At 30.6% G+C, this 24,807-nt stretch overlaps 1 protein-coding gene across 1 annotated transcript in view; it reads right to left on the bottom strand.

Annotated features, from left to right (window-relative positions):
* The window catches only part of LOC111612492 (multidrug resistance-associated protein 1-like), a 61,714-nt gene extending 37,204 nt beyond the window's left edge, over window positions 1-24,510 (bottom strand). Inside the window, exons 1-8 of the mRNA XM_023353717.1 lie at window positions 24,340-24,510; window positions 24,078-24,236; window positions 23,180-23,356; window positions 22,976-23,101; window positions 11,219-11,356; window positions 11,010-11,144; window positions 10,850-10,911; window positions 5,665-5,796 (exon numbers count right to left, since the gene is read on the bottom strand). Coding sequence (XP_023209485.1) covers window positions 5,665-5,796; window positions 10,850-10,911; window positions 11,010-11,144; window positions 11,219-11,356; window positions 22,976-23,101; window positions 23,180-23,356; window positions 24,078-24,107 — 800 coding nt within the window. The 5' untranslated portion in view covers window positions 24,108-24,236; window positions 24,340-24,510. The remainder of the gene's footprint in view (window positions 1-5,664; window positions 5,797-10,849; window positions 10,912-11,009; window positions 11,145-11,218; window positions 11,357-22,975; window positions 23,102-23,179; window positions 23,357-24,077; window positions 24,237-24,339) is intronic.
* Window positions 24,511-24,807: the final 297 nt, after the last annotated feature.

Genomic DNA, 24,807 nt, shown 5'->3' with positions numbered 1-24,807 from the left:
GCGACAGGATTCCAACAATAGTCACGTTTACTGCTACAAGATCAAATTGTATTCTTTTTTTTTGTTTCCGTTATATTATTAATTATATATATTTCGACCATGGCATCCGGAGATGACCGCGCTGAAAGTACGACGATGTCGGGCCAAATGATTGCGACAAATCCCCCTCTCATTGTTACCGGATTCTTGGGGATGATTCCCCAATATTCGAATTCCTCCAGTGACTCTGTCAATATTCAACAATTCTTCCACACGGTAGAAAACGTGTCTAGGCTCGCTGGTTGGCAAGATGAAGTGAAAGTAGCTGTTCTCCAGGCAAAACTAAAAGGGGAACCTCTAGCTACTTTTTTCTGCCTGTTGGAACAATACCCGTCGTCATACCAAGACATTAAACGCGACCTCATAAAATGTTTCACGAGAAAGTCACCGAGAGAGAAAGCTGCCATAGATTTACTTATGAACATTAAACAAAATAACAACGAATCTGTTATGGACTTCATAGTTCGCACAAGAACTCTTTTAGCACGTGCTGTAAAGGGCAGCAGGAATATAGCTAGTCTACGTGATGATGTTGTATTAGAAAGATTTGTAAAAGGGTTAAACGGTAGGGTCAAGGGTAATGTTATGAGACGCAGCCCTAAAACTCTGGACGAAGCTTTTGAGTTTGCGGAGGCTGAAGAACAAGTTGAGTTGGAATGTGGTGACGTGGGAGACAGGAAGGGTATAAATATCGTAACCCAGCAATCATCCGATAATTCAGGCCACCCCAACGAGGTATCATCGATCGTCGCTAATAAACCCGAAGACGATCAGATAAAAACCCTGGCAGCCGAAGTTAAGGCATTAACTGACTCAGTTAATCGGCTATTAAGTATACACGAAAAGCCCATCAGGACCCAAAGGAGGGCATGCTTCGTATGTGGGGACCTCAATCACTTTGCTAGGAGTTGCCCCAAACGACGAAGGGATGCGTTAAACTAATAAGGGGTCATGATGAGGGCCAGTGTCATGTCCCCGACGTTGTTATAAAACTGACTCCGGAGGTAATCATATCTGAAAGAGGTCTTCCTATTATTAAAGGCGACTTCTCCGGGGTTGAGACCGTGTTCCTAATCGACACTGGGGCCGAAAAATCTCTGTACCACCTGGCCACTTTGGATAAATTGCCCACCGGTGTTTTGGAAAGGGCTAAACTAGAGGCAGCAAGTTTTGGGATTAGAGGAATTAGCGGGACAGTACAAACTTGCGAATACACATTCCATGCGACTATAGAATACAGCGGTAAGTCTGTCCCAAACACCATAGCTTGTATGTATTTCCCAGACCACCTCGAGTATGACGGTATCTTGGGTGTCGATGTCCTTAGTGAATTTCCTAACCTATTTGGTGAAATTAAAAAGACCCTCTTAAGCACTTCCCCCCTTATGAGAAAGGGATCGACTTCAACCCTTAACTATTCCTTTTTCGAGCCGATAGAATTACAGGGTTTGGAAAGCTTGGAGAAACATATCAGAGATAGATTATATAGTATATTCACCAAATACCCGAAGTGTTTTGCTACGTCAATTAGTGAACTAAAAGGCTCTTCGCATTTTTCACACAAGCCGATTGTAGAAACCCGTCAACCCATTAACACACGGCAGTATCGCATTCCCGAGTGTTATTTGAAGGAACTTAAAAAACTCATATCCTCATATTTAGAAGCTGGGATCATAGAGGAAAGCTCTTCCGCTTGGAATTCTCCCATTCACATCATCGAGAAAGCCTCAGGTGAATTACGTATGACTCTGGACCTTAGACGCATAAATGAGGTCACCCAGTCCCAAGAATTTCCTTTAGCACGGGTTGATGAGATATTAAGCAAATTTCACGGGAGTCAATATTTCTCAGTCCTGGATTTAAAATCTGGATATTTCCAGATTCCCCTTGACCCGTCAATAAGACATATTTATGCATTCTCTACTCCCTGGGGTAAATATCAAATGTGCCGTTTACCCCAAGGGGCCAAGAACAGCGGGAGGTTCTTTCAATATGTGATGTCCAATCTTTTAGGACAATTTATTGGTATAAACTGTTTCGTATTCCAGGATGATATAGTCCTGTTCTCTAGGACGATTGACGAACACCTCGAACTCCTGGATAAAGTCCTGAGCACACTGTCTAGCGCTAACCTGAGATTACACCCACGCAAGAGTAAATTTATAATGGGTGAAGTGCGTTATTTAGGACATCTTATTAATAAAGATGGTGTCCTTCCAGATCCTGATAATGTACAAGCTATTCGTGATCTGAGTCACCCTAAGAACGTGAAGGAAGTGAGAGGGTTCCTGGGCATGGTTGGTTTTTTTAGAAATTTTATTCCAAATTTTGCTGAAATGGCCCTACCATTGACGGAGCTGACTAAAAGTAAACAGAAATTTATTTGGGATCAGAATTGCCAAGCTAGTTTCGAGAAGTTCAAGGCAGTTCTTACAAACCCACCATTACTCTCTCACCCTAATTTTTCGGACCCTTTTCACTTATATACTGATGCCTCTGATAGGTGCGCCGGTGCTGTTCTTGGCCAAATGAGAGACAATAACTTTGTTCCAGTTGGTTATTTTAGTAGGAAGTTCCGTGGCGCTGAATTGAATTATGCAACGATCGAAAAAGAATGCTTATCCATTGTCCTCGCGTTACGTCATTTCAAACCCATTATACTGGGTCATGGTCTGAGAATTTATTCGGACCACAAACCTCTAATTTATTTGAAGGATATGCAAAATCACAATAAACGCTTGATGCGTTGGTCAATGGAACTATCCGATTATGACCTTAGTATTTCTCACGTTAAAGGGAAGCAAAATCCCATGGCTGATTTATTATCACGCCCTATGGAAATAGAAAATCCTTCCAAACTTAAAGATTACAATCTTAACACTGTAAGCAACGATTTCTGGAGGCGGATAGTCGATTCTCAGGGAAGAGATGAGTTCCTGAGTAAGTTAAAATATAATCGCGTAAATAGAGAAAGTAGCACTCCATTACATGACACAGGTATCCAACCTGAATATCAGTTGGAGGGTGGGGTCCTTGTTCATGTTAAGCCCGGGCGTTACGGGTTGCGCCAGTGGAAGCGTACATGTGTCGGGAAGGACATGATTGATGAGGTGATAAAGACGTTCCATACGTCCCCCCTTGCTGGGCATCTAGGTGCCGAGAAGACCCACGATCTCATAGACCGTCATTACCATATTAGGAACCTCCTATCTCACGTGAAGCGTTATATAAAAACCTGCGTTACATGTCAAAAACATAACTTGCACCGCACCCGCGCTCCATTCCAAGAAACGGAAACCGCTGACTTTCCGTTTCAGAAGATCGCTATGGATATCATTGGTCCCCTTAACATCACTCCGAGGGGAAATAGGTATCTTCTTTCGATCATCGATATATATACTAGGTACGCTGAGGTCTGCCCCATGAGTAATCAATCGGCAACAACCGTTGCCGAGGCATTATTCGAACGTGTCGTTTGCCGTTATGGCTGCCCTGAGGTGGTTGTGTCTGATCGTGGTGGGAACTTTACCTCGCGGGTATTCCAGGAAGCTTGTGATACTTTAAAAATCAAACATAATCTCACCACCGCCTATCGTCCCTGTGCCAACTCCGTATGCGAAAGGTTCAATAAATCCATTTGTGGTGTGATATCTCGTATTTCTGGAGGGAACAATAGAGATTGGGATATATTTGTCCCACCAGCCCTCTTTTCTTACAATAATGCGTCTCACGCCTCCACTGGAGAATCGCCTGCTTTTCTTTTATATGGTTTCGACCCCCGTTTCCCCTGGGCTTTTCCAAGCGATATGGAGTCTAACGTAACGAGTGACGAGTCTCATAACGAGTGGAGAGAGAGGTTAAAGTGCATCCGTGAGGTTGCCTATGAGTTAGGGAGACATAAAAATAGGCGTAATCGTAACCGCATTAATAATAACCGTAAGATTAGTGAATGGGGGAGCGGACAGCGCGTATGGCTACTCCGTAAGGGAAACGGAAGGAGATTTGGGAAGTTTTCCGCCAAGTATGTTGGCCCCTTTCGCATTGTCCGGATGCTTGGACCCGTCACCGCCGAGATCGAAGGTAACTCCCCTAACAGTCGTATGGTCGTTCATACTGACCGATTAAAACCATGTTGCACCCCGTTGAACTTTACTAAGCAGCCGAGGACATGGAGAAGAAAGGCTCCGGATACTACTGATTATGAGGACGATGACGAGGATAATGACGACGTACCGACCTACATCCGACGCGTACCCGTGAGTTCTTACCGGGATCAGCAACCAGATCAGGAAAACGGGACCGAAGGCAATGACAACCTACCGCTTGATGATGAAGGAAATAACGATGTGCCAAATTCCCGTCATAATTACAATCTGCGCGGGAACAAAGTGAATTACCGCAAGTTACACTATGGTAACTATCCTTTATGTGGGGAACGTATGTAGTCGTACGCCATATGTTGTATTTATTAAGTTAAGTTAGTTTAGTTATTTCCTGCTATCCTTTGTTCTATTATTCTCTCCCCTTCTAGAACTTTCCTATTTTAATCCCTGTCCCTTGGGTGGGATGACCACTTCCGGGGAACGGAGGAACAAAAGAGGTTCGAATTACCCTGAGGACAAGGAGGACAAGACAAAGGCATTCGAGGACGGTACCGCAAGGAGTACAGACGTGGAGAGAAAACGCTCGAAGATCGCTTAAGACTAACGGAGATATTGGAAGGACAGGAAGAAAGAAGTTCGCATCCGGCAATAGCGCCATAAGAAGTAAGGAAAGGAAGGATAAAACAGAAGGAGGCGACAACAATTCGAATCAGACGGATTCATCGTTTGTCATCCCACCCAACAACAAAGAATCGTTCGAACACACCGACAAAAATCCTGGGTATTTCATTCTCTGTCATTTATATATTCTCCCTTCATTCTTCTACTTTTATTTCTCCCTTCCACTAGTGTTAAGTTAGAATATAAGATTAGTTTGTAGATCGGGCTCTCTTGTGTATCACTGTCGGAAACGGAACTATATGTTTTAATTTTATAGTGTCTTAGTATTGATCTTGTATACCGTTTTGTGCATTGTGACGTTGGAAATCCACAATAAATAATTTTCGAACAAAATTTGTTTCGTTGTATAACTTAATTTTGTTCTCATTCTTACAGTGTGACTGGAAATGGTTATTAGTGGAAAGGAGAAGAAGGAAAGGAAAGAACAAAGGAATTCTAAATATAAATACTATAGCTATTCATACAAAATGGCGGACAGCCACATATACATATACAAAATGGCAAACAGCCACATATTATCAAGTATAAATTAAAAATTTTTTGAATATCAGTATAATCTGAATGTTTATAACAATTTTACATATCTTTTAATATATTAAATAAATCTTAGAAATATTTAACATTAGCAATGATTGAATCCTTCCCTTTCCATATAAACAATCAAGACTTTCTTTCATCCCTTCCCTTTCAAATGCTTATGTAATACTTGAATGTCTCCTATACAGGTATATTAAAATGTAATTATATACATGCAGTAATATATATATATATATATATATATATATGTATGTATATATATATTTATTTATATACAGTAATTAAATTTTAAAAAAATATTTACCTGATATTTTCTTCCAATAGTGGGATCCAATATTCATCAAATTTCATAGAAACATCTCTTGTTCTATTTTCTGAACTTAATGACCACATATCGTCCAGTTCTAAAGGTTTTTTGTAACCAAGATAAACCATTCTGTGAAAAAAATATCAGCTTAATAAAAACAAATAATAAAATAACAAACATAGTTATTAGCCTTATTACCAGGATTTGATGACTACAATCTTATTCAAGACTGAAGAACTTATACAGAAGCAAATTTTATCCCATTTCTCTGCATTATAATTATTAATTATTAATGCATCATTCTTGAATGATATTATAATATTATCCAAGAAAAATCTTTATGATAGTAACCAACTCACAATCAAACATGTTTAAAGTCAATTATAGAAATAAAGCCTTGTTCATATTTCAAATAAACAACTATCTACAATTAACCAGTAACCAGTGCGAAATTCTTTAAAATCGGCAAACGTTTTCGATTCCTCTCCTGGGATCTTATTCAGGCTAACTTTTTATACCTTTTGTTATAACTGGATTCTTTAATTCAAATGTTTTTAAAAAATATGGAACATGCCATTTTTCGAAAAAATTTCCGAATGTGGAAGGAGTCCACATGTTATTTCAAATATTTGAAATAACACGTGGACTCCTTCCACTTTATAAATTTACTTTATAACGTTCCTTTCAAATATTTGAAATAACACTTGGACTCCTTCCACATTTGGAAATTTTATTGAAAAATGGCATGTTCCATATTTTTGAAAACATTCAAATTAAAGAATCCAGTTATAATAAAAGGTATAAAAAGTAAGCCTGAAGAAGATCCCAGGAGGGGAATCGAAAACGTTTGCCGATTTTAAAGAATTTTGCACCGGTTACTGGTTAATTGTAGATAGTTGTTTATTTGAAATATATACAACCCGGTGTGATGAGAAAGCACATTAATTAAAGCCTTGTTCAGTTAAGGTCCTCACTAACTTTTAAGTATTATTCTATTATGACAAGTTGGACAAGGGAAGGAAGGGGTTATGGAAACTTGAACAGACTGGGTCAAGAAGAGAGGGGGAGTAAAAATTTCAAGAAAAATGTGGACAATTTATGGACAGTCTATTATTTAACTTGTCTAAAGACAAGGTATTTTTTAGCATAAAGGCTAGTATAAGATGTTTTTGAAAATAATCCCTCTCTCCCTACCAATGTGATCTGTGGCTGTATGCCATTTTGTATATATTAATTTAAGTATAGTTTTAGTCCTCTCCTTTCTTGTTTCTTCTTGCTTCCAGAACTTTTTTTCTAAATCTTTTCCCTCGGGTGGTGATGACTGATTCTTGGAACCACGGAGAACAATGAAAGAAAAAAGGCCCTGAGGGCCGGTAAGAGAAAGGAAGAACATTCTTTGGCCCAGACTTCAAGATAAACAGACGTTGAATATGGTGCTCCAGGTTGCAAATGGTAGTGACTGCAGAATTCAACAGAGTCAGAGAAGAAAGTTGGATTTTATCACAGTTATGATAAAAGGTGTAGCAACTAGGTTCGAGGAGAAACTTAGTGAAGACAATGATGAGAGACTCTTCAGAGAAAGTTCAACTTAGCATCCCACCCAAATTGTGAAGTTCAGCAAAAACTCCAGATATTTTATGCTTTACTATATCTACTCTCTAACAAATTCTTTACTCTCCCTATCATCTTCTTTCTTCCCTTAGTTTTAAGCTAGCATATAAGTATTAGTTATAGGTTTTCGGGTATCATTTGTACTTATTTGTTGCGAACAGTATATCTTTTGTCATTCCCGCCATTAATCATTATTAGAAGCTGTGTTGCAATTATTGATTTTGGAGTTGGAATACATAAAGAACTTGTTCAAATACGTGAAATAAAATATTGTTGCTAAATATTCTTGTCACGTATCCTTTGTCAGTCTACATACATTTTGCGTGAACATCACAGAATATTATTTATAGACAATCCCTAACTAATGTTAGCTATATTAAAAACTATGATTTAAATAGAGGCAGGCAAAACTATAACTGTAGACTTTGTTCCTGCAAGCAGTCAAAGTTTATATCTAAGTTTTTATCCTGTGGCTACATGCCATAATTGTAAGGTCATAGTTTATATTTTTAAATATATTTCCTTTGTCTTCATGTCTATTGTCTTTCCTTCTGGAACTTTCTCCCGACTTTTGTTTAACGGCATAACAGCAAATGACCCCTTAGTAACAATGGGAAGGTGTGCAACCCTCAGGATATAATGGTGACCACGAGGTCATTCTTGGAGGTAGAACAAGAGAGAAAAGGACACGTGAAGAGAGCTCTCGGAGTTTTTTTCTGGAACCGTGTGGAGACAAAACGGACTTTTTGAGGGAAAAAGGAAATTGAAGATAGCGAAAACTGTGAAGGGTGTTTTCATTCATTCCAGTGTGTATGGCAAAATAAAATTCCTTAGGAAAGTAATTTATATTCGCCGTGAATCGAGAAGTTCATCCCACTTACAAATATCACAGTGAAAAATGCCAAAATCATTGGGTACCCAACTTTTCTCTCATCTTTATTTTTCATTTTCTTTCTTGCCTTAAATCTATATTTCATCTTTAGTAGATAATAATTAGCTGTAAGATATAATTTGTATTTTCTATTGGTAGACTAGTAATTTAAGTAAGGAAGAATTGTCGCGATATATAACTTATGTTAAATGTTAGTTACTAAAATAGTGTAATAAGTTCAGGGATAGAGATTGTAGCTGGCATCTGATTAATATTTCCTGTATTCTGTATGCGAATTAAAGACTTATATTATAAAAGTTGAGTTTCTTTGTCCACAGTATTCGTGCACTTCACAATCCATTATTGGTTATTTACCACTCACATTTTTGGTTAAATTTTCTTTTAAACAAAATGTAAGAAAATATCAAAAATTATTTTTTATAAAGTTATGAACAGTGTTCAAAGGAAAGTCTACTCACCCCCTATAACTTTAAACCATCTGTTATAATGCCATGAAAGTAATTGGCATCTATAGGAAAGCAACCATGCACAATCCATTGAATGCAATTTTAGCATCCCTAATGGTGAAATACAGAACTAAAGAAAATTAACTCAAAAATTAACAGATAGGCAAAAAAGTCTAATTACAAAATGAAAGAGCATCATTTATTTAGTACAAAATGATACTTAGTTCAACAGACACAATTACAAGAAAAAGGAAAAAAACTAAGAAAGCAGCAGAAAATCAATTTCTGACATTTGGCAACTGTGTTATTGGATACAGTGGTTAATACAAGAAAAAGGAAAAAAACTAAGAAAGCAGCAGAAAATCAATTTCTGACATTTGGCAACAGTGTTATTGGATACAGTGGTTAATACCAATGAACTTCTTCTTTTGAGGAAACCTGAAAAATCAAGTATACATATGCTGCAGAATCTTCCACCACAAGAGATTTAAAGGAATGCATTCTTCCTATAATTCTGTAATTCCTGCAATGTTATATACTGTTTAAGATGAAGTTCTGTTCCAAATCCAGACATTCATTGCCACTGTTGCTGCACACTTTGAACACTGTTTACAATAGATTACTTTGCTAAGTTAGTTGACCTGTGCTTCATTAACTTTGTGTTACAATCTGTGTATTATTGTGTGTAAAAGTTTATTACTTTCTTAGTATTTTCTGCTCTTTCCTGTAAGTGCTTCTGCTAAATCAAGTATTATTTTGTACCAAATAAATGATGCTCTTTTATTTTGCCTATCTTAGTTTCTAAGTTAATTCTTTAGTTCTGTATTTTGCCGCTAGAGGGTGCTAAAATCATGTTTAATGAATTGCATGTGGTCACTTTCCTATATTGCCAATTACTTCCATGGCCAGTGATGCCCACACACTATAAAAAAGAGCATCAAGCATCACAGTAATATATACTTTATTAATGTATGTATGATGCTCTTCTTCTTTGTGTATGTATATACAGTATATATATACATACAAAAGTACACAAGTATCCCTTAACTAACACAGTTAATTAAACTCTCAATGCTACTGCATATATCACTTTAATCAAATACAGTTGATATAGCGATACCTTGGTACTTGACCGAACAAACAACCCAACCCTCTAGAACAGATTTTCAGTTAATAACAAATATTTGGGCTGCAATTTGAAAAAAACTTTAGACTGATAAATTTCCACTCTCATCCTCTGCCTGTCTGTCCTTCCTTAAATTCAAAAACAGAGTTAGATAGATAAAAGCCAAGAAAGATAGGGAAAGATTAGGGGCAGGAAAGACCCCAATTAACTATATATATAGTTAATTGAGGCCAGAAATTCATATATATATATATGAATTTCTGGCCTAGACCAGAAGTCACATTATTTCAATTAAAAAGTTTTCCCTGAAAGGAGTTAGATAGACCAGCACGACTCTATTGCTAGCAGGAAAAGTATGACGTACAGGGGCAAGACACTACTAATTTGAGGTGGAGAGCATAAATTTTAAATTAAATAAATTAAAAATATGATTAAAAATTGTATCCCAGCATTGTGACAATGTCACAATAAATAATTGCTTGTTTTATTTTAATTTTATCATCAGTAAAAAATGTTTTCTGTAATAAAAATAAGTAACTAATTTAAAAATAAAATGAAACCTTAGAGTAATGCCCTTGAAGATTAAGAAAAGGACAACCCAACAACAAAGGGGAGCGAGCACATGCCTCAAGTGCCCAATGTACTGGCACCCATGTCCATGGTGCTATAACAAGTTAAAAGTTATAGGAGTGAACAGATTTTCCTTTGAACCATGTATATATATTTTATTATGATAAAACATTTTTATTATATTAACATTATATATATATTTGAGACATAGTTTCAAAAGTGGCCAACTCCATTTTTTCTGGATCTGAAACAAAGGGATTTTAAAACTAATTTCAATTTTCATCTTCCTTTTATTTCTTCTTTCTGTTTTATGGCTAGTTTAGAAATTTATAACAATAATGGCTGAAAAGAGCAGAAAAATACAAAAGATCAGGTGCTTAGCTAATTTTTTTTTAAAGGATGAGCCCATTTAAATGGATAAGCCCATTCAAAAATGGGCTTATCCATTTTTGAAACTATATGCCTCACATATAAATAAACAAGAAAATACGTAAATAAAAAGAACACATATTTTATCTCAAAATATTATATACATACCCATTAAACCACCAAAATGTTACTTTAGATAAAAATGAAGCATATTTTTCAGGACAATTATTCTAATTAAAAAATATTGATTTATTATTTTTTTTATGTAAAAATTAAAATTCAATTTTTTTAAAAATTAAACTATCAATTTTCATAATATTCAACTAACCTTAGATACATCATATACTTTATAATATTCAGGTTTGACATCAGCAAAACATGATAAAAACAATTCACCAATATAAAGAACTAAATAAATTACAGCAAATGTAAGAGAATATTCTGAAATTTCGTAGGAATATTTCTGGAAAAAACTTAACAAATTAAAAAATGAGTTTTACTATAAAATTATAATATAAAACTTGAATATTTTACAACCTCATTATATATTCTCAATAAAACTGAACGATATATTATTATCTGTGAAAGGGTTAACAATAACCAAAAAATGAATAGCATTTCAGATGACTGTCGACCATTCTTTCTTCCTGAAGTGGTCAAAATTAGAACTAATATCTATATTTAAAAGAAAAGATATATATAAGGGTCTATATACAAATGCAAAATTTACAAACAATAATAATAATAAATTAATTAATATTTAACAATTTTACAAAAAATAATAATAATAATTGTCAAAAACTGTATACAACTGTAAAGACTGTACTTTATTAAAGTATTTACAATTCTTATATTAAAATCTATAAAATTATCAATATTTTTATAAATGATTTTATGTGTGCATTAATTATAATCAATGATCTATCATAAAACATGCAATAACAACATTCTTTAAGCTTTTGGACAAAATACAAGTTTTGGCAAATGAATTCCAGAACTTGAAATTTAGAGGAAATAATATACTATAATGAAAAACATTTAATGTTGTTTTGATAAAATCTTTTTGAGAAACTCCTTATTTAGGTATTTATCTGTAGAATTATTAAAAGTATTTTTTAAATTAATATAAATTTAATTCTTTATTTTCTTTCATTAAATTCCTTTGTCATTTATTGTTTAGATGTATATCATCTAAACATTCAAATAACTTCCAATTTGACATTGGGTATTAAGAAAAACATTCTACAGAAAATAAATCAAGGAAAGAGAAGGCAGAGAGTACATTTGTAAAACTGAATAATCTAAACAAATTACTAATAAGTCAGTCATAAAATACTAATTTTGCTCAATGTGCATGCTCAATATTGATGACATTTCAAATAAACCTTTAACAAAATTCATAAAGGAAAAAGATTGCATTGTGAATAAAATGGCTTCTGGTAATATTGATGTTTCTAAATTCACTTTAGTGCATGAATTGTGGATTAAAAGGTAAAATGATAAAAATAATTGTTCACATAAAGCAATCTGAGATAAGACTTCACTAGCAACATTCACAATTTCAATTTTAGGAACAGGTCATTTCATGTAAATCATGTAAACAAATCAGTCAAAATGTTCAACAAAAGTAAGACTAACAATGATGTCATTCTCGTTTAACTTGTCTGACATTATGAACATACCAAAAATTTAGTTTTGCAATTCTATATTTGTCAAATCTCAATTATCATTGCAAAACAAGATCACACATTGTTGTGTATCAAAATTAACTTTTTCTTCCTAAATCTAAGATTTATTTAATGAATTTGTTTAACCAAACAATTAAGGAGTTATACAGTGGAACCTCGCTTAATGAGTATCTCTTATAATGAGTATTTCACATAACAAGCAAAACAAATTGTAAAACAAAAACAAAAACTTGACTTGCTTAACAAGTGACAAGGAGAGGGGAAATCCCGGATTATGTGCATGCTCCATCAGTCTGTGTTTAGCATTTGTTCTGATAGCATCTTAGTGTCACTCGTGATCACACATTTTTCCAAACTTGTGTTCATACATATTACATATAAACATCAACAATCAGAGCCCGTTATATAATAAACATGTCATCTTGTACTAAATTTAATGACCAATTCCAAATTAAATTTTAGAATTGTCTAAATTAAAAATTAATTATTTATAATTATATTAAATTTAATACGATATGGCAGCATAACTGCCTACCTCTAATCAAAGTAATTAATTTCTAATATTTAATTATAGCCTTTATATATGATGAAGATGCCAAACGATATGCCCAAGACTTTGGCATATCGTTTGGTGTCTTCATCACACAATATCTGTGATTTTTTTTGTTTTCTACAAATCAAATTTGCATTTCAGGTTTGTTCATTCCACGCTAGAAGAAAAGATGAAGATAATTCATGCTCCTTAAAAATGTTTATTGTGTAATTTTCTTTGAATAAACATTATATATAAAATATTTAAAAATTTTTTCGGCATAGAACACATTATCGTATTTTACATTAAGCGGGTTCTATGGGAAAAATTGTTTCACTTAACAAGTGTTTTGCATTATGAGTAAGATTCTGGAACAAATTATGCTCATTAAACGAGGTTCCACTATACATAATAGCCCTTATTCATTATCTAACTTATCAGAACAAATTTCTTATAGAAATACTGAACACAATATCTAGTATTCCAACTGAGTAATATAGCCAGTGCCGTATCTAGCCATTCCTGTGCCGTGTGCAAGAATTTGCATTTAGGAACCTTAATTAATTAGGTTTGGGAAAATAATAAAACAAACACATACATTTTGGGCCTCCTTCCAAGTGGGCCCTATGCGGGTACACCTGTTGCACCTGCCTAGTTATGGCACTGAATATAGCATCTTAAAAATAGAAATCAACGGAATTATGAAAATAAGTAAATACTTATCATAATTTTATTTTATTTATTTATTTCTTTTAATTGAATTAGTTTCAAGAGTGATATACAATTTTTACAGGACCAATTTTATAAATAAAAATTTTTAATTAAAAAAATTATAATTAAACCACTAAATTTTTAGTAATTTAAATCAAGACATCTTATATAAAATTTATTAATTTTTTTTATTAAAAAATAAATACCCATAAAACAATAAATAGTTTTCATCATGGAAAAACTTTTTTATTGTTATTCATTAATAATTCATGATTAAAATATCAAGTTCTCAATATTGCTGAAATCAAAACAAAAACATTAATTTTTTATAAATTATTAGACAATCAAAATCAGCAAAATAATAACTTCAAAATGATAAGTGATATCATTAGATTATTTTTTATATTTATATTTTCTTTTGTAAACTTTCATTGACACTTGCACTCAAATTAAGACTATAATGGATAACTAAATGTTTGGAGAAAAAATTAGTAGACTTTCTGGGAAACTATTACTTTAATCTGCAAATTGATTTTAAATATCACGGCTATGAAATTAGAACATTTTTTAAAATTTACAATTTTGTAAAAGTCATTATGAATTTCAATTATCACATTAAATAGCTCTAAAAAATTGTTTTAAATATTACTGCTTTTTATGGAATGAGTTTGAACCTATTGATATAGACATAAATTATAAATTGAGTGGAACTTATTGACAGTATTAAGATTTTAATATTAAAAGATAAGTACAGGAGCTCCCCTACTTACAAACTTTCAGACTTATGAACACTTTGACATACATCTAAAATTTAAATTCCATTTGAATTCTAAAGCCCTCTTGCCAGTCATGAGATGGTGTTGAAGTTAGTCTTTAGCCAGTAAAAAATGATAAATTTTTAATAAATAATTAATGTGGATTTATTTCTATTGTGTGTTGTCATTATTTCATCTTCATGTGAATTCTGACATCCCATCACTGCTCGTGAGATGTCACTGAAGTTGATAACATTGGAGTAATAGCATTTTTTGCTATTGTTTGCAATTTTTATAAACTTTTACAATTAATGCTTCAAACATGCATCCATAATGTAATATTAAATCCAGCAGTGGAGATAAGTGCAACAAGTGTGAAAAGTCTAGTTTAGTTAAAATTAGTAATAATCAAATGGACTAAAAGCAATGTTCAATATAAAGATTATTATTATTTTTGTTTTTCATTTTTTAAATCTTAGTCATATTTCTGCAACAAAATTTAATTTTTGCTTCTTATCTTGTTACTACAAACAACAACCATAGTTTGCACCCTGAAGACTATCTCTGAAATGGGCTAAAAGTTTTCATTATAGTTCAAAGTTTAATGAATATTTTTTACATCTTGATCTCTAAGAAAGCAATTAATTGTATTTGTTTGAGGAATTTGGTAAAATACATTTATGTGAATGAGTTTATATGGGAAATCAGTCAGATTGACCAACTATCACATAGAATCTTGCTATTATATTTTGTTTTTTTATATTTAGAATGAAAAGTCTTGGAAATAATTGTTAAAACTTGTGTAATGGATCTTACTACAGTTCTTAACAATTGTAATGTTTGAAAACTTTCAGTTACATTTTTGTCATTATCTTGTAAATTGATATTTCATTTTTATTTAATTTTGAATTTTGTTATACTGATTCATTCTTATTAATATATTACTAAAACAACAATCCAATTCAACTAAGAATGATAAGTCATTTTTATGTAATATTACATATATTGATTATATTATAATAATACAATATAAATCATTCATTTTCTGTAAATAAATTTAAACATAAATCTTTCCAATAGCTATATGTAATTTGCTATAAATTTTATGGACACCACAGTTTTCAATTAGAAAGCTCACTGAGATTCTATTAAACATATTGTCTTATCACTGATAATTGAGTTGATAATGACATTGATATATCCTGACAATTTTAATCTACACACAAACTGAATTATTGCATTGCCAATAACAATTATCACAGTGAAAATTTATGCTGATTCATTAGCATTATCACAGAATAATTATCAATGCCATAAAAAAACATCTGTCATTTGAGCTTATAAATATTAAAATAGGAATAAATACTAGAAATATATGCTTTATTTCTAAACTATGAAGAGAATTATATAATGTGAGATTTGAAATGAAAAATTTGTATTAAAATTTTAAATAATGAGTTAGAGAGATTATAAAAATATATTTTTGAAAGTTTGGAAGCATTTCAAATCTTTGACAAATCACAAATGCAAAATGGATTATGACAGAGTGGCAATCTTCTAATTTATTAAATAAATATAAAATATAAAATTTCTATTTGAAAATTTTAAGATAAAATAAAAGTTAATATCATCTCACTAATGATATTTTGAAATGAATATTTTTTAATTGCTTATTTTAAATTAATATTTTAATATAACAAAATTTATTTTTACCAATGATATAGTATTTGATTAATTTATATAATAAACTTTGTGATAATAAATAAAGTGAAATAATTTTTATAATTATCTATGTGGAGCCATCTATTAATTATATGTACTGTACAGTACAGTTTAACTGGGAGGGAGGTAATGAAAAGTACATACATCACTGTACATAACGGAGAGGAATGGAATTGAAGCATTGTCTAATGAACATTTTTTAGTGGCATTAATAGCATGCAAATTTATTCTTATAAGTCACATGCACTAGTCATGTGAATAAACTATTAGAAAATATTTGCAGAAGTTTTTAAAGTCATTTCATCAATGTTAGGAGTGTCTATGAACTATTGTATATAGAACAGGATATTGGAGAACAGGAAGGGAGACTGTTAAAAGTGGCTTAAAAATTGTACGTCTAATTAATAAATGGTCCTATGTAATAATTACAATTGAGTGTTGAACACAAGATTCAGACTAGATCAGACTTAGTACGTCTTTGTTTCATACCAGTATAAGCTTGTATTTATATATTGTTTTATTGTTTCATTAGATGTATGTGGATTTTATAAAGTTGATGCAGTCAACTTATCCTTCTAGTTGGAAGAATGCAAACTTGTGGTGTATAAGTGTCATTGTATACATTGCGTGTTTAATGGTATGTTTTTAAAAAAATATACATATGTTTGGATTAAATTTGTAAAATTTACTTTTTGCAAAATGTGATATTTCGAATACTGTATGTGTTATTTCTTGTTTAGTTGACTGATGAGGGGCTAAGTGCCTGAAATGTGTAGAAGTACCCGTATCAACTGAATAAAGATGGAAAAAAACCAAGTGTTTAATTAATAACACAATCTTGTGTTCAACACTCAATAAATAGTAAAACACGGTTTCAGAAAACTAATAATTACAATATTAAAAAATTTCAGGTTATTTTTAAAGAGCTAGTAATATTTTAATTTCATTAATGCCAATAATATACTGTTATGTGGGCAGTTTGAAGAGTTTGTGGCCTGATGTAGAAACAAACAAATTGTTCTGAAATCATTTTTTTCCAGTATAATTGCCTCTAAAACTAAAGTATTTGGTCCAATGATACTATAATGCTATTATAAAATATCTTTCTTATAAACTGTATAGTTGAGGTTTGCAAAAAAATCTTCTGATGCGAAAATGCCTTCTGTCAGTGATGAAAACAACACTGTGATTACAGTGCAAATTCTGTTATCTGTTCATGAATTTTTCAAAACACCCCATATATATCACCAAAATGTTTATTCAAAATTAAGTATTGCTAGTCTCCTAACAAGCCATTTAAAAGATTCATTAATTAAGAGGACATTATTCATAAAAGATATATTCTATGAACTTCACACAACTTCCCAGTACTGAGATAGATTGACAGTCAGCCAAAATCATCAAAACCATTTCTCCCCTCTTCCATATCAGCATTGTATTAATAGAAAAGTGTGAAATTTATATCAAAAGATTCTTTATTCAATACTTATGGAGATCTTTCATAAGTACTCATAAGCACATTACTAGGGTGGCACTGTTTAAGAGAATGCTGTATCAATGTTTGACCATATAAAATGCAATAGAAATAAGTTAGAGTAAACATTGGTAATTCTGTGATATTGGTAATTTCATGATACTTTTTAAATTCATATTCATCAAATAAGTAATGTAAGAAGAAATTTGGAATTTTACTTGCAGATAGCATTAATTAAATATATTAAATTTTAAAATTTTCTTTGTTCAAGTAAACTGTTATTTATAACTGTTAGCAGAAAGATTCCTATTGTAAGAAATTTGTAGAAGTGTTGAAGAAGGCTAGTTTTATCTTAAATTTACAAAAAAGTATTGATGGTAAGTAAATTTTTCTTTAATATTTCAATAAATTAAGAACTAGAGTTATATTTGAACATGCAATTATTATTTTTTTTTACTGTATTGTGCGTTTAAATTTCCTTAGCTTTTGCAGTGAAATTCTGGACACATCATACAAGGACTATCCAATAATTAATTATTGTTGATTAGAGAAGTAAAATAATAATATGTGTAACTTATACATATGTTAATTGAACATATCCTATCTGTCATACTTTTTAGGTCCAAAAGGAGACATGATCAAATAATTAATATATCACGAAATTACTACTCAAAATATCATCAAATCATCATCAACATAAAAAAAATAGTCTTTTTAAATCCATAAGGATGGAAAATGTTAATATACAAAGCATCTAAAGAGTGCATGTTCACAATTTTAATAAACATGTTAGAAATTACGATTGAGACATAATGAATGCAATGTAGTTTCTGTTTGGTTTGGTACCACAAGAAATGCCAGGCATGATGCCTGGCATTTCCCTTCTTCATATGAAGAAGGGGAAGACGTGTGTACGTGTGGTGGATGTGCTAGCAATTCAGATGAAGATTGAAGTCATTTTGTGTATACATGCACATGTATGTATGTTTGCAGATAAAAAGTATAAGAGAAAAAATTACATGTACTACAATAAAAATTAATCCAATTAACAATATATAGGCTAAAGTATCCTCTAATGAAATTAGCAATGTATTATCATGAACTTACCGAAGATATCTCCAAATAACCACCTGTACACAACATAAGAAATATACCCATAGAAAATTAGAATATAAATATATTCATAATGCCAAAAAGCAATGCTGTTATCTTCAAAGTATGATCCCTTTGACAGTTTAATTAACATTTCCATTTACAAACTATATGTCCAGTAATTAAAGAATAATTAATTTTATCACAAATTTACCAATATTTACCCTATATGCAACTTAATGACATATAGCTTTCATTGCATTAATCAACTCTGTCATAACTACTGATACCATCTATTTCTTTTATGTAAAAAACAATCATAACTAATCAAGTTCAAGGAGTCAAACATTTATTTGTGATAAAACATTTTCCCACATGATTTACATCTCATTATGAGATCAAAATCTCTAAAAATAAAGTTATTAATATGGAACAAGCAATTATTTATTGTGACATTGTCACAATGCTTAAGTTTAGTAGTGTCTTGCCCCTGTATATCAAACTTTTTCTGTTAACATTGAAATCATGCCAGTCATATATTTAACTCTGTTCAAGAAAAAATTTTTGAATTGAAATAACATGACTTTCAGCCCAAAGTGGAAGTTCATATATAGTTAATCAGGGCTTCCTAACCCTAAGCTTTTGATATCTGGTCTTAACTTTTATCTATCTACCACCGTTCTTGAGATTAAGGAAGGATAGACAGACAGACAACAGACAGGTGATGGTATTTATAGGTCTACAGTTATTCAAATTGCAGCCAAATTAAAAGATATTTAATTTGTTAGAATCATTTTTGTTGTATACTAATAGCTTTGCTATTACAGAATTTGATCTAACAATGAGATGCAAATCAATTCAAAAATATATATTATCACTAGACAGCGGATTTTAGGCAAATGCCTATTTTTTTCCTTGGCATATACTTGGCTAAGATTTCGTACGAACACTTCTCATGAACATTTAGACCGAAACAATGGTATTTTATAATGCCTAAAAATGCTTATTTTGACGTTGCTGCCTATTTTTGCCTAAAACACAAAGTTTGGTCTGTTTTCATATTTTTAAAAAGTTTTTATTCATTTTTCGTTTTATTTTCCGCAAAGGTTTAATTTAATTCTTATATTAAACTTCTTAAGTTTTATTTTTTTCCTGAAAATGCAATCAGACAAATTCAAATTTTTATTATTATTGATTACTTATATTTAATTCCCAGTGGATGCATATCCCAAGCAGAAAAAATTAGAATGCAATAATAACATAAATAAATTACACCCCTGATGCAATTTTATAGTAATAAAATTAAAACTATATGAAATATTTTAAAATAAATATAGCGTCAGAGATGCCTTATTTGTCATTTTTAGACAGCGGATTTTGGCAAATGCCTATTTTCCCCTTAGCATATACATGGCTAAGATTTTGTACTAACTACTACAGTGAACATTTCTTCGATATCAAAAAACTTCTGGACACTTTAACGGACAATGCAGTTTGCGTAACTAAAGCCAAGAAAATTTTGAACGACATTTATGTTCAGAACAGGTTGATGTACATCGAGTGTTATTTCACATTCATTGAATTCATCTATTACTGCACTTGAAAGTAGTGGGAAACCTATATACGAACAAATTGATCTTCTCAACAGAGCAAACCAGAAACTTTGTGATGCACCAGGCACTACTGCAAAAAAAGTGAAGAAAGAGTTGAAAGCAGTGCTTCAAAAGAGACTTGGATTAAAGTGCTTGTTTATTGTGGCTGATATTTTTGCAAGAAAGAAGAGCAAAAGTGAATTCCCAGTTCATCTTCTTCCAAGGTTGAAATATAATCCGTTATCTTCAGTAGATGTGGAACACATCTACTGAAGATAATGGATTATATGCTCTTTCTCTGCATATAAATTAATTCTCAGTGACAAACGTTGCAACTTTTCTATTGAAAATTTGAAAAAAGTGCTTGAAATATATTATGAAGCTAACTATGGGAAACAGAGCAAATAAAAAATGTAAAGATAATTGTTTGTCTACTTTGTGTTTGCATCATTCTGAATACGTGCATTTTTGTTTGGAATACATATGTTAAATAAAAAATTCATCATCCTGATAAGTACGTTAATTGTTCATTGTGCAAATTTTAAACGCCTATTTTTTGTTAATAAAACCTAAACGACGCAATTTAAGAGCTTATTTTAAGCGCCTAAAACGCCACTTTTAAAAGCCTATATGTCCGCTGTCTAATTATCACAAATATTTGACTCCATAAATTAGCTATGGTTTTGCTCACAATTGCACTAACCTTTTAATAAGCTACCCTGAAAAATATTCTGTCATGAATGCTTACTTTTACAAGATACTTGTTATAAATTTTTGTAGTAAAATAAAATCAACTTACAGTTATACTTCATTTTAAAATGCACTTCACTTTACAGCACTTTGCTAATAAAGCACTTTTCAATTACATTTGTGTTTATATTTTCTGTGCTTGTCTGTTCTTAAAGAGGTTATTTATTTTTTTACTTTTTCATTGTTTTCTTAGACCTAGCATTATTGAATTCTTAATAAATGATAAATATGTGATGTAAATATGTTTTTATGCTGTTAAATTTGCTAACTGAATACTGCCTGCTCATTAATTAATTTGCATATTCATATTAATGTTATATAAGGATTACTTTTTACAAACTACCAAATTAATAAATAAATGAGTGAATATTTTTATACATTCAAATAATTTTGTTTTTGTTTTGGGAGGGAGATTTGTGGGCTATATTGAAAAATAATAAGTTTTGTTTCTTTTCCTCCCTTGCATCTATAAAGTTTTATCACATCAGTTCAGATCTAAAATCCATAATCATTATTAACTTAGTTTTGAATTAATTATTATTCCTAATAAAATCAAACAATATATAATATATATAGGCCTATATATAAACTTTTTTACTTTTTATATAGATAAATCATTTAAACATCACTTCTTTTGATATTTATTTAAAGACATGCAATAGCATAACTTATCTCTCCAAATTATTGATGAGCTGAATGGTCTCTGTCCTAAGATGTTTTTCCATTTCTGGACTTTACACCATTCATAAATATCATCTTGCTTAATATAATATGGAGAAAAATATACAGTATTAAAATTCTTTTATGAATTTAAGATCTAACTTTTGGATAGAAAAAATTTGAATGTACCATGCTATTCATTAATGATGCAACTACAAAATCATGTCAACACAATAATTCCAATTATCAAGATTAAACTGTAGAGTTTTTTGGCAAAATATTTAGGCTTCTCTAAGTAAACATAATGACTTTGACATGTCTTGGTGACAAAATGTTTTATTGTAGATGCAGAGTGTCTTTGCTTTTCACTTTCTTCCTTTATTTATTGACAATACTATAATGTAGTAAAATCATCAAATAATAATAATAAGAGTGATGTCAAACCCATATATAAAAGTTAAAATCCTAATTAAATAAAGATATAACAAAACAATAAATACATGCAATAAAAACAGAAAAACTTACTGAGCTATTAACTTAGTTAAATCTTTGTGTACAGCATGTTTTGAAAGTGGATGAAATTGTGAGAGTTGCAATATTTAATTTAAATAAATATTTATTTTACCAATTCTAGTTTAACAACAACTCAATTTAGAATGTCTTTTATGCCAACAATATTTTTTCTTTGATGGTCTACAAGATATTTTACATTAACAGTTCCTTCAACAATCATTAACTTTTCATTCATGAATTTTTTAAAATATTCTTTTTCTTTTTTAGCAAATCATTGAATTAAAAAATAAAACAATGGTTCTATCAGAATGACTAAATTACAAGTTTTGTAAGATGTTTTGAATGAAAATGCATTATAATTGCCTTTGTAAATTAATAATTACTGTATTACAGTTTGACTATGAAATAAGCTCATTTGACCAATGATAAGTTATTTCTTATAAAAATTTGTAAGACTTCCTTTAACTAATTTATAAAAAAAAAAGTTAAAATGTAAATGGTGAAAGTGTTATTTATTTATAAAACTGATTAGTTTTAAACCTAGTTACAAATTTATTTCCCAGAAAGCTGAACAAATTTGTTATGTAATCCAATATATGAGCATGAAATTTATTAATGTGAAATTAATAAAATAGATGATCTATAAAATATTTTACATTTATAATAAAAGCTTTAAAATAGCATTTTAATTTTATAAATCATATTTAACAAATAATAAAAATAATAATAATTTAAAAAACTTTTTAGAAAATTTAAAATCTAATTCAAATATTATACACATTATATTCTTTTTATATATACTTACAAAACTGAACAATTTTATTAAAGGTGTACAGTAGTGTACTGGATAAACTTGAATAGGTTCTGTTAAAAATTTTACATTAATAACAATTTCTGCGAGAGTTAATATTAGTAATGCAACTTGTAATATCTATAAAAACATAAATAAATATTAATAATAATTTTATATCTTTCCAATTATTAACTAAATAAATTATTTAAACTTTACCGTTTTTGAAATAGTCAGTATGGTCCATGGAATAGGTTTACGCTGTTTACGAAACAACACATAACATTCTAATGGCGTGAATAACCATAAGAATACACAGGGAATCCAGGTAAGCACTGTATTTTGGAAACACAGAGTAAAATCTGGAGTCTGGGTATTCCAAGAAACATTAACATCCTAAAATAAAAAGACATCTTCAGAACAGTTTATAAAATTAAACAACTATTTAATTAAATAGCATGAAACCATTAAAAATTAAATTCAAAATAAGCTGGAATTATCTTTATATTATAAAATAATAAATAAATGTATAGAATATACTTTTTAAAGTTACATTTTTAGGACAGTTTTATTTTGATTTTATTTTTTTCATTTATATAATTATTCATTTAATCTTAATATATTTAATTTTTTTAAATTAATTCCAGTATGTTCAAGTGGATTTCTGTCTCCTTTGGTCCCAAATTCATCAATTTATTTTTATAGAAAAATATTATATATAGTGATATATCATTTTTCGTAACGGATCATTATTGTAATTAAATTTATATATATATATATATAATTTCTGTTTGCAGCTTCTAATGTTATATCCTAGTTGCAAATTGATGCCCTGAGAAGTTTTGCGCCGAAAAGCTCGTGCTCGTGCTTTTAATCTTATATATTTTTACAGTTTATCAGTATTAAATTTCATATTTATCAAATAATAAAATCTCGAATTTTATATTTTATCTACAATTAATTGAATAATTTTTAAAGCTTTTCTTACATATTATTTTTTAAATTTTAAATTATTAAATAGTATTTTTTTAATTTATCGCGGAATAAAATAAACTCAATTTATAAAAAAAAACTATTTTAAAAAAATACTTTTTAGAGAAATGGTTATAATTCATACCCAAAATACACTTCCACAAAAGTTTTCCATTTTCCTTAGAATATAATAATCGGAAGTTTCGGCTTCGCTTCACTCCCCAAGCACAAAATCACGTGCTCTGAAAAACTATTATTGACAGTTGCCTAGCAACCGAAGATAGTAATGGATTCTCCTCCTAGACTTAAATAAATTAAATATTTTTATTATAAAAATTTTTTTATTTAAACAATAAACTCATTATTAAATATTATTTTATTAATTTAATTATGTATTAATCAATTACGTATAAAAACTGTTTCGGGCCGTCATCGTTTTTGTTAGAAATGCGCGTGCAATTTCGGTTACATCTCTACCACGTAACAACAATTACCACAGGTTCTTAATTATCTGCAACGTATGACTCGAAAAGAGTGTATAAACAAATTGCACGAAACAATTTCAGTCAATGATTAATCTAACAAAAAAAAGTTTAATATAGATAAGAGCGCTATCTCTATTGAATCATTGGAAACAGTTTCGGAAATTATCTTTAAGATACTGGAAAATTACTGTCGTTACCTGAGATTGAATTGACCCTATGACCTATTTTCAAGGAAAATCTATAAAAATGAAAAATAAACCGTTTTATTATTATCTACGATATTATCGCCAGCTAAATAAACAGATGCAACTTCCGTCTGATAATTTAAAACCATTGTTTTTGATGTTGCGTACAACTGCAAACAACAAAAAATTATATTAAACTTTAATT

The sequence above is a fragment of the Centruroides sculpturatus genome, unplaced genomic scaffold, assembly GCF_000671375.1.
Source record: "Centruroides sculpturatus isolate CEXI.00-Female unplaced genomic scaffold, Cexi_2.0 scaffold1708, whole genome shotgun sequence".
In the NCBI taxonomy this organism is placed as follows: Eukaryota; Metazoa; Arthropoda; class Arachnida; order Scorpiones; family Buthidae; genus Centruroides; species Centruroides sculpturatus.
The sequence above is the reverse complement of the archived record's forward strand: the minus strand, read 5'-3'. Positions and strand labels throughout refer to the sequence as shown.